Source organism: Rutidosis leptorrhynchoides, chromosome 9, assembly GCF_046630445.1.
Source record: "Rutidosis leptorrhynchoides isolate AG116_Rl617_1_P2 chromosome 9, CSIRO_AGI_Rlap_v1, whole genome shotgun sequence".
Taxonomy (NCBI): Eukaryota; Viridiplantae; Streptophyta; class Magnoliopsida; order Asterales; family Asteraceae; genus Rutidosis; species Rutidosis leptorrhynchoides.
In genome coordinates, this window is record NC_092341.1 from 272,918,229 (window position 1) to 272,929,646 (window position 11,418).

General features: G+C 37.1%; 1 protein-coding gene across 1 annotated transcript; it reads right to left on the reverse strand.

Annotated features, from left to right (window-relative positions):
- Positions 1 to 727: 727 nt before the first annotated feature.
- LOC139867536 (ATP-dependent RNA helicase eIF4A) lies at positions 728 to 6,872 on the reverse strand. Its single transcript, XM_071855900.1, has 7 exons — positions 6,727 to 6,872; positions 6,572 to 6,620; positions 1,930 to 2,067; positions 1,639 to 1,860; positions 1,406 to 1,445; positions 1,220 to 1,317; positions 728 to 1,081 (listed from the first exon to the last, which is right to left on the reverse strand). Exons 1-7 carry the CDS (start codon positions 6,789 to 6,791, stop codon positions 1,064 to 1,066), a joined length of 630 nt encoding a protein of 209 aa, XP_071712001.1. The 5' UTR covers positions 6,792 to 6,872; the 3' UTR covers positions 728 to 1,063.
- Between the last annotated feature and the right edge of the window lie 4,546 nt (positions 6,873 to 11,418).

Consider the following 11,418-nt stretch of genomic DNA (forward strand, 5'->3'; position numbering starts at 1 on the left):
TCAACGGGTCATATCTTCTCGCTCGCAACGAGTTAAATTTTTCCGACACCATCGTTAAACTCGAAATAATTTTAGGAACACAATGTCACTAGCTATACGCAAAACGGACGCTTTTTAAAAAACGCTAAATATTTGGGGTACTTTTCATACACGTTGATTTTGCTTTAAATTTTTAAAAGTCGACAATTTCATAGCGAAACGCGGAGATGCACATATATTGTTAATTTATAATAACATTTAAATCTCTCACGGGTTATACATTTTAGTTCGACTCGAGTTGCGCTTCAACGACATCATCGTTAGCCACAAAATAATTTTACTAAACGTAATAAAATACATTGAAAACCGAACCCCCGGCGCGAAGCGAGGGTTCGATAACTAGTATAGCATATTGTACACAATTCTTCCCTAGGTAAAACTACATCCTCCAAAATATAATACGACCAAAAACTTGTTTGATATATCCTCCAAAATATAATACGAAAAACTTGTTTGATATATCCTCCAAAATATAATACGACCAAAAACTTGTTTGATATTAGTATATATGGTAATGGTAATGGTAATAATAACAATAATCCATTCCATTGTTGCATATAAACTAGAACTTAAATTCATTAATATATCAAGAAGTTTCTTGATATGCATTAGATGTTCATTACTCAGCATCACCCGGTATTTCATTTATATTAACTCCATCTAAATAAACGTACATACGAACACCAAATTAATTAACTTACTATGCAACTAATATACATTATGTGTTGTAGTATCTGCTACATACTTAGAGCAAGCCCCATGCCCTTAACCTAACAGAATAATGTCATCTTTAAAGAAAAACTTCCAATTGTTATTAAACCAAGGTGACCCTCATTTGAGATAATTATGCTAAAAATAAAGCTATCATATTACAAACAGCACTCGATTCGACTAATTTGACATAACATAACGGAACAGAACAGATATATGAAGTACCTCAACGTTGAACCAAAGAGGACAAAGGACGAAGTCGATAGGTCCAACCATCCTAGTAACTTCATTGAGGACTTCATGATAATTGTCTTTAGAACATTTCAAAAATCTGTTGAAAAAAAAAACCCCACCAACGCAATTCACGAATTAGACATATACACGACACAAATCTATATTAAAACAATGATTGAGAAAGATAAAATAAAAAAAAAAAAAAAAAAAAAAAAAATCATGGTGTGAAGTCTACATTTATGGGCATTTCTGCAATCACAATGCCGCTGCTTTCCTCGATGCTTTTAAGTGTCACCACTTCACCCCCAACAACCATATTAATCACAATGCCATCTACATAAATTATTTAAATCGATATCAAAATCAAGAAATTATGGTAGAACTACATAGTATGATGCATTGACAAAATTGTAGGCGAAACCTGCAGCTAAACATGTTGTCATTCGCCTTGTGTACGTTTCCTGAATTCAAAAACAGTTGTAGCATATGAGCAATGTAAGGCATACTAAGTGTTGCAGAACTCGGAATTACTCGGTGAGTACTCCGTTTTTGCAACCTTGGGCATACTTACTCATACAAGTAATGAACTTGATATATATTACACAACGTTAGCATCGGCTAATTTACATACTACAAATTACAGTAAAAGATTACCTTTTTGGTTGGCAATTCATAGTTTATTAAAACACTAGAACTAATGGGCGACTCTCCAGAAACAAGAAGAGGAAGACAAGTGTCGGTTGCAACTATCATATGAGACTTTTGTTCTTCCTTTTCAGTTCCAGATTCAACAACGGCATTTCGGTTCCATTTCATTGTTGCATGGCGAAATTTATCTAAAACTAGCGCGCGTTCTGCTTCAGCAAGGTCACTGTACTGGTAAACATATATATAAAACACTGATATATAGTAAAAACTTGATAAAGAAATCGTAACGCAAAATACCAGCGGTGTAACAGAAATGCAGGAAATGTTGGAGACAGCAGAGCAAACAGCGTCAAGCTCATCACGAGTACTACAACAAACCACCATCGGCAACCATGGACGACGCCCTGCCATTCCTAATAGATCCACCAATGTTTCCTACCAGATTTTGCAATCGATTTTCATCCACTCAAAAGTTCATAAGCAATATCAATCAATATATGTATATACGTGTGTGTAATTTTCTTTGTTTATACGTAAAATAGCAATAATTAAATGGTCCACACATTTAGGTATCCAATTCCACACAATACCAATAATTAGATGTGTGATACATACATTAGCAATGAGTATAAATAACTTAGGGTTCAATTAAATGATTATCGAACTGTTTATCGAACTGTAAACCAATGTTTGCAATCAATATTTCTCCATAATATTTTAATTATGGAGAGAGAGAGAGAAAACACACAGAGAGAGATAGAAAATGAAAAGGGATGGGAAACTGTAACAAAGAAACGAAACAAATCTAGGGCAAATGGAGAGCATTCGGCTGCAGGTGAGCAAGGGGAGTACAACGGTAACGGGTTTCAGGGTCGGCTAGGTGGATCAAACAATCCAAGAGTGATGTCTTTCATGATTTTTAACTTCCCGGAATCGTGGTGTGTACCGGATTTCTGGAAGTTTTTCAAACCACAAGGGGGAATAAGAGATGTATTCATCCCTAAAAAACGTCTACGAAATGGGCAAAGATTTGCATTCATACGTTTTGAAGGGGTACATGATGAGACAGTTTTTCTAAGGAGACTAAACAACTTGACAATCGATGAGTGGCATTTAAGAGCTTACAAGGCATTCGACAGAAACAATGATGGAAAAGAAAAGGTGAAGGGTAATCCAGCTCCGACAAGAAACAACAACCCAAAAACGCAGGCAAACTTCAATACCTTCACTGATAATAGAGGTTACAATGAAGTGGCAGGGATGAGATGGATTAGGAAAGACAACCAGAATGAAGAATTCCCTCCATTACCAAAACACAAACCTGAAATAAGGGGAGAAACTGAACGCGTGGTCATTATTGAAGATGATGAAGACAACACAGAGTGCCTTAAAAACGCAATAATAGGAGAGGCAAAGAATCTAGAGGTACTATCTCAACTCAGGTCATTATGTGACATCGAAGGGTTACGTAATATCGACATTAAATTCATTGGGGGTTTGGAGGTTATGTTGATGTGTGGATCCGATGAGCTTGCAAAGAAACTACTTGAAGATGAAGAGCACGGCATTAGAAAATGGATCTTGGATTTAAAAAGATGGAGGGCAACAACCAAGAATCCAGGGAGACTGACATGGTTATCAATCTTTGGTGTTCCGGTTCCCATATGGAAAGAAAAAACTTTTCATAAGATTGCATCCTGGTGGGGAAAAGTCTATGAACTCCAAAATTGTATCCTTCAGGGAGATCAAAATCTGTCCAGTGGTAAAGTCTTGGTTAAAATCATGTCCCCAAAAATCGTCAAGGAAGAGGTAATATTATCTCAGAAGCATGGGATATTCAGGTGAAGGCAACACGTCCGGATATCATCTTTCGTTTGAAACTCAAAAACGTAAAGGCAGCCCTCAAGAATTGGAGTAAAACTGTTTATGGTAATTTGGATTCTGAGATTGAACTGGCGAGAAAGGAGGCAAGTAATTGGGAACAAATTGCAAATGACAGGGATATCGACGACAATGAAAGATCAAAGTGGCTAGAAGCAAGGAGAATATGGCTTGAAAAGGATAAAATAAAAACAAATATGATGAAGCAAAAGTCGAGATGCAAGTGGATCACCGAGGGGGAGGAAAACACCAAATATTTTCACTCCTTATGCAAAAGAAGAAATAGCAAAAACGCAATCAGAGGCCTACATATCCGTGGCATGTGGGAAGATGATCCGAAACTGGTCAAAAAAGAGGTACACAATTATTTTCAAAATCTTTTTCTTGAAACCAATTTGGATAGACCTGCCATCCCAAACGAACCCGGAATCAAATTAACAGTAGATGAGGCAAATCTTTTAGAGGCTAGTTTCGATGAACAGGAGGTTTGGGAGGCGGTTAAAGGGTGTGATGGGTCGAAGGCCCCGGGACCCGACGGCTTCAATTTTAAATTTTTTAAAAAATATTGGAACCTAATCAAGCGTGACCTTCTTGTGGCGATTGAGTGGTTTTGGGAAAAGGGTGAGTTTTCGAATGGGTGCAACGCTTCTTTTATGACTCTAATCTCGAAGTGTAGTGACCCAACAGAACTTGGTGACTATCGGCCAATAAGTTTGATAAATAGTTATTATAAGGTAATCGCCAAGTTACTTGCTAATAGAATCCGAAGGGTTTTACCTCGTCTTATTGGAATTGAACAAAGTGCTTTTCTTTCGGAGCGTTCCATTTTAGACGGAATATTGGTTCTAAATGAAAGTGTTTGTGATTTAAAAAGGAGTAGGGCTAGAAGTTTCATCTTCAAAGCGGATTTCGCCAAGGCGTTTGATAGTGTGAATTGGAATTTCTTATTATCAATGTTGAGTCGAATGGGATTCGGGGCTAAATGGGTTAAATGGATTGAATCGTGCCTTAAATCCGCATCTATTTCCATCCTTGTCAATGGATCTCCAACCGATGAATTCAAACTTCAACGTGGTATTAGACAAGGTGATCCCCTTTCGCCTTTTCTTTTCATTATAGCTAGTGAAGGTCTAAATGTTCTTGTTCATGAAGCTAGGGTAAAGAGTCCCATGTCGGGGGTGAAAGTGGGTAAAGATAAGATTCCGTTAACCCATCTTCAATACGCGGATGACAACGTCTTTATTGGAGAATGGTCTAAACGGAATATTTTTAATTGCATAAAACTATTGCTTTGCTTTGAAGATGTTTCGGGCCTAAAAATTAATTTTGAGAAAAGTTGTCTCTACGGGATTAATGTGGTGTCGGATGAAATAGATTCAATGGCTAGGCGAATCATGTGTAGTTCCGGCAAACTCCCCTTCACTTATCTCGGGGTACCAGTAGGGGCAAAAATGAATAAAAGTAATGATTGGGATCCGGTGGTTAAAAAATTCCATAAACGATTCTCGGATTGGAAATCTAGAACGGTATCTTTCGGGGGGCGTTTGACGCTTATCAAGTCGGTTCTAAACAGTTTACCGTTGTACTTCTTCTCGTCTTTCCGGGCACCGGCTTGCATCATACATTTGCTTGAACGTTTGCGTCGTATCTTTTTTTGGGGCGGGTCGGGTGAGGGAAATAAAATGTCTTGGGTTAAGTGGAATGATATTCTACTTCCATATGGGGAGGGTGGGTTAAACGTAGGGTCACTAAAAGCAAAAAATTGGGCACTCTTGGGAAAATGGTGGTGGAGGTTTCGTAACGAAACCAATGCTTTTTGGGTTAAAATAATTCAAAGTATCTATGGTCGGGAGGGCGGGTTAGGGGCATCTCCTAATGGTCGGGTTGGGGTTGGTTACTCACCATGGAAAGATGTCATTAAGATTGGGATTGAAATGACAAAACGGGGCTACAATTTTAACAATTCGTTTGTAAGAAATATTGATGAAGGTTCGGATGTACTATTTTGGGAGGACATTTGGATCGGTGAACAACGATTAAGAGACAAATATCCGCGACTATACCACTTGGAGGAAGTCAAAGATGCTAAAATATATGACAGAGTGTTGTGTAACAACGGTACTCGAGTTTTTACGTGGCAATGGAGCAGGCCACCTCTCGGCAGAAATGGAGTAGAGGTCGAAAAGCTGCAGACTGAAGTCAGAAACCAGTTTCACAGGTTAGGGACAAGAACCGGGTGGGAATGGTCGTCTAGCGAAGATGGAATATTTCATACCAAAACATTAGCAAACATCTTGGATCTGCATCTCTGTGAGGCGTCGGGGGAGGCAAGTGAAACCGAAATCAACAGATTGCTTCCACAATCAATCGGGATTTTCATTTGGAGGACGAAAAGAAGACGGTTACCGGTAAGAGTAGAACTTGATAGGCGAGGGATTGACTTACATACGGTTAGATGTCCCGTATGCGATGAGGATTTGGAATCAATTGACCACGCCATTGTTCTTTGCAAATACGTGACTGAGATTTGGGATCGGGTTTTTCATTGGTGGGGTCTTGGTGATTTCACACTTACTAGTGTCAATGATGTTTTCAATGATCACGAGGGCACTATAGCCGGGGTAAAATCAACGTTTCTATGGCAAGCGGTTAAATGGGTTTGTGGGTATCTAATATGGAAGAATAGGAACCTAAAGGTTTTTCGTAACGAGACACGTTCAAGAGATACACTTGTTAACGACATCCAAATTAAGAGCTTCGAATGGATATCCAAAAGAGGTAAAAAGCTTAATATCGAGTGGCATCAATGGTTAATAAATCCAGGCTCATATGGGAACTTTCGATCGGGCATAGGTTAAAACTGTATCGCTTTAGTAAATGTATTTAGTTAAGCCATACATAGTGTGTTTTTAGCTGTAAAGTCTCGGGTTTTCGTTGTGTAACGGAGGCATCCGCAAATGCAATGTACATTCTGTTAAGTTTAAATATATATATATTTCTTGGCTTTGAAAAAAAAAAAACCCTAGAAATTAGGAGTATAACAGAGAAAGAGATGAACCATTTTAAACTGGATTCTGTCAACGGCGAGATAAAAATGGCGTTGTGGACTGAAACACACAAGAGGATTATTAATTAATTAAATCAATAATGGAGTAGTTGATTTTCGAATTAATTAATTAATAAAAATGAAAAGAAATTATACAATTGAAATACCTAATTATACTTGCAGCGGCATTGGCGGAAGGAGAATGATGCGATGGTGCTTCGACTGCATCCATCGATGTAGTACGGTAAAACCCTAACGATCCTTGTTTCTAACGGTTTATATTTGCGTTGTGGTTTATTTTATCAACTCTTCGATTAACCAACATTTTTGTTCTTCTCCGATTGCCAGTATTGGGAGTTACAGTTTTAAAAAAATTACATTATTGTCAATTTTAGTCCTTGCCTTTAAACGGTATTTGAATTTGAAGGTTTATCAAGACCATTCTCAATGTTAAAAGTCCGGATACTCTAACGTGAAGTCAGATATTGCACTTTTTGGCTTGTTAATTGTGGCGCGATAAAGGTCATGGTATGGTGTGACCTTCCCTAGTGATGAATGTCAAAAATGACCCATCAATTTTGATGTGTTAAAATAAAATTGAAATTGGGTTGAGAATGTATCCGTGTAAAATTCAGAATAATATATATCAAACGCCGATTGTCCCTTCTGTCACCAACTTGACTAACGGCGCCCAATGGTCATCGATGGCACCGCATTAGTGGTGTCAGGCAGTGTCACCGACGACATGTTGTCGTCACCGATACATTCGAACGCCGAGATGGGCATAAGTCTAACTTCGTTAACTAATGGTTTATCATATGGGCTACATGCATGAAAGCATCATTTTTATACGGAAGAAGCACTCGAAACGCATAAAAATAGTAGCAATAGGAATTTTTATTAAACAGCCATTCAACATTTTCCGATTATAAACACCCCGTCCGGCGTCATGCGTAAGCCCTGAAAGTAGCTTATATGCTTAAGCCCTTAAATAAGCACGTGGTCAGCACACATGCCACGTCAGCGTCAATCTCAATTCGGTCACATATACTTCGCATAAATCAATCAATCATCGTTTGACACGTGTATCTGAAAATCACGGAGGATCTGTGCCTATAAATAGGTCCTTGGGTCACCACATTACATAATTCAGTAACTTGTGGCAGAGAACACACTTTCTTTCTCTCTCACACTGTATTTTCTCACTATATGAATTCACCCGTTAGCAACAACACGCTAGACAGACCAATTCACAGTTTGGTCTCGGAGAGATTGATAAGGCCATCCCACGAATTGTCCGTGATCCAGGTCTGCAGGGATTTTCCCGAGGGCAAACATCAATCGACAACACATCCCACCACGCTGGGTAGTTCTAGTATTATACTTGTATATATTAGTCGCTAGTCGAAATTTAGTACCAACATATGGCGCCATCCGTTCTAAAGAAACACTCAACCATGATGAGCAAGAAGGACAATAAATAGAAGATAGTCCCCATCGAAGCAAATATGATTCACAAGTGGGAAGCAAGGCAACACATAAAAGCTGAAACTTTAGAAGAATGGAAGCAGCAATTAATTGCATTTCCTTCACTGTTTGATACTAATCCTTCTGATGCCCCAGTGTTAATTGAAGCCAGAATTTCAAATTGTATTGTTGGTGGAATTTATAATGAAACTAGAGTAGGAGCAGATATCATGTATGTACACTGTTTCGTACAATTCCCAGAGCGAGTGAAAGAAACAATGAAAGATACGCTTGTTCCATTGGCAAGTTTTGCTAATGAACCACCGTGGTCAGAAGGAAGCATAATTTTAGAAGTAGTATTAAAAAAAGCACCATACAAAAGAACAACTCACATAGAATTTCTTGTAGTCAAAGCAAATTCGCAATACAATGTTATTCTGGGACGGTCTGCAATGATGACTTTTGGAGCTGTAACATCAATGGTACACGTCATGATGAAATTCCCCACACCAGCTAGAATAGCAACTTTATAAGCAGAATGGAGAAGATCTATTGAGTGTGCTCAAATAAGTCGAACAACTGTTAAACCAATAATACATAGTGATAGATCTATATCTCCAAATCCATTATTTCCAGAGCAAAAAAATCATGATTGGAAACACTTTAACAAAAGAAAACAAGGAAAAACTTCTTAATATTTTAGTAGCAAATTTGGATGTATTCGCATGCCAAGTTTCTGATATGACTGGGGCACCAAAAAATATAGCTGAGCATAAGCTAAATGTAAACCCAAACATTCCATCGGATTGTCAAAAGAGAAGAGGCATTGCCCCAGAACGAAGCAAAATTTTTCAGAGACAAAGTCAGAAATTTAGTGGATGCAAAAATCTTGCGAAAAGTTAAATACCAAACATGGGTAGCAAATCCAGTAATGATACTTGGAGAATGTGCGTAGACTTCACAGATATAAATAAAGCTTGTCCAAAAGACAACTATCATTTGCCAGAGATAGATTAGAAAGTGGAATCTTTGGCTGGATTCCGTTATAAGTGTTTCCGGGATGCTTACAAAGTATACTACCAGATTTTAATGGCAGCGAAATATGAAGATAAAACAACCTTTCACACAACAGTTGGAATTTTCTGTTATATAAAAAGCATTTCGGTCTGAAAAATGCTGGAGCTACATAGATATGGCATTTAGAAAACAAATTAGCAGAAATGTAGAAGCTTATGTCGATAACATAGTAATCAAAAGTAATATGGAGGAACGGATGATTAGAGATATTTTGGAAAGTTTTGATTCACTACGAAAAATCAATATGAAGCTAAATCCAAAGAAATGTACTTTTGGTGTCGAGGAAGGAAAGTTTTTAGGCCATGTAGTCACATAAAGGGGATAAAATTGAATCCCAAAAAGATTCAAGCAATTGAAGAGATAACTTCGCCAAAAACAAAAAAGGATGTACAAAGTTTAAACGGAAGGCTTGCAGCATTAACTAGGTTTTTGTAAAAGCAGCATAAAGGTCATTACCATTTATGAAAGTGTTGAAAGAGTGTTTGAATAAAAAAGATTTTGTGTGAACTACGGAGGTCGAAGAGGCTTTTCAGGATATTAAGAAGTTGTTAAAAGAGTTGTCAACTATGATTGCACCAATTGCAGGAGAAACACAAATACTCTATATGGCAGTGTGAAACGATGTTATAACAACAACAACAACAAACCCAATCCCGCATGTGTGGGGTATGGGGGAGGTGAGACGTAGACAATTCTTCCTCTATCTTTCTCCAGTGAAACACTCCAAAAGTGGGCAAAGTCATCCTTCTCTATGTTCGACGGATAAAGAGATTGCTTTCAAGGGGACCTCCGGCCAATATATATATATATATATATATATATATATATATATATATATATATATATATATATATATATATATATATATATATATATATATATATATATAATGCTAAAAGGAACATATATTTCATAGCAATATCCTTCCAATATGTAAAGCTTTTAGTTGCAATTGTTCTATTTGTATGTAATATTCGTTTAAATAAATAAGTGCGAAGACAAAAGAAGAAAATGACGATTTGAAGACGCAAATGACCAAAAAGCTCAAATGTACAAGATACAATCCAAGTGGTTCAATTTATTGATGAGAAACGCCTAAAAATGACAAGAGTACAAGCCGCGAAAAGCAAAGTACAAGATATCTAAGCGTACGAAAGGACGTTCGAAAATTCGGAACCGAGACATGAACCGAGCATCAACGCGCGAGTCAACGGAGCTAAAAGTACAAGTCAACTATACACAAGAATATAAAATAATATATAAATTATTATATAAATTATATATAAATTATATATATTTATTAATTATGTCGACAAGCAAATGGCCAAAAAGTGGTGAGCTGGAATCCGAAGCTCCGCACTCGCGGAGCTGTAAGGCACAAAAGTACCGCACTCGCGGAGCAGCCAAAGTCAGAAATCTCCTATAAAAGGCACGAGCTTCTGTCTAGGGCTGTAAATGAGCCGAGCTACTCGTGAGCTACTCGAGCTCGGCTCGTTAAAAACTCGATTCGAGCCGAGCCTAAACGAGCTCGAGCCCGAGTTCAAGCCTAAGTTAAGGCTCGTTTAATAAACGAGCTCGAGCTCGAGCTTTCGATGTCGAGCTCGTTTAAGCTCGCGAGCCTTATCGAGCTTTGATATATATATATATATATATATATATATATATATATATATATATATATATATATATATATATATATATATATTAGAGTAAAATTAAATCTAAATTAGTTAAATTTTAAAAAAAGACGTGTAAGATTTTGGAAACTGATTTCTTGAATGCCAAAACTAAAGCAATCAGATTTAATGCATACGCTCGTTTCCCAAAATGACAGTTCAATTTTCTCTAAGTTTTATATATATTCCGTATATATGAGAATATCATATTGTTCCATTCAAATTTTCTTTAGACTACTCATCTTCCTTCTAATTCTTCACATTTTCATCTCTCAGATTTCCAATAAGGTTCCAAGTCTTCAAGTTTCGATTTTTTAACAATGTAATATCTCTGATTTGACCTTTTGATTTAGATATACGCCTTTTGTCTATTGTGATTTCGCATGCAATTCCTTTATTGATTATGATTGTACTCCGTATAATTTTTTTTATTGATTAACCTTATGTGTGTATTTTATTCTATTAATTATCAACTCTGGTTGCAATATTTTATTGTGTATCAGGTACAATCATACTAATAGATAACACAAGTACATACGTGAAGTGAACCCAGTAGTTCATCGCAAGCTTCTTCATCAAGGTCTTCACCAGTCGTGAACCAGTAATTATTTAAATAGTGGTGAACATGCAAGGATTAGA

Coding starts and splice junctions, on each gene's coding strand:
- LOC139867536 (XM_071855900.1), bottom strand. CDS start 6,791: ATGGATGCAGTCGAAGCACCATCGCATCATTCTCCTTCCGCCAATGCC. Junction 6,621..6,726: donor GCCGCTGCAAGTATAATTAG/GTATTTCAATTG, acceptor TGTGTGTTTCAG/TCCACAACGCCATTTTTATC. Junction 1,446..1,638: donor ATGAATTGCCAACCAAAAAG/GTAATCTTTTAC, acceptor TTTTGAATTCAG/GAAACGTACACAAGGCGAAT.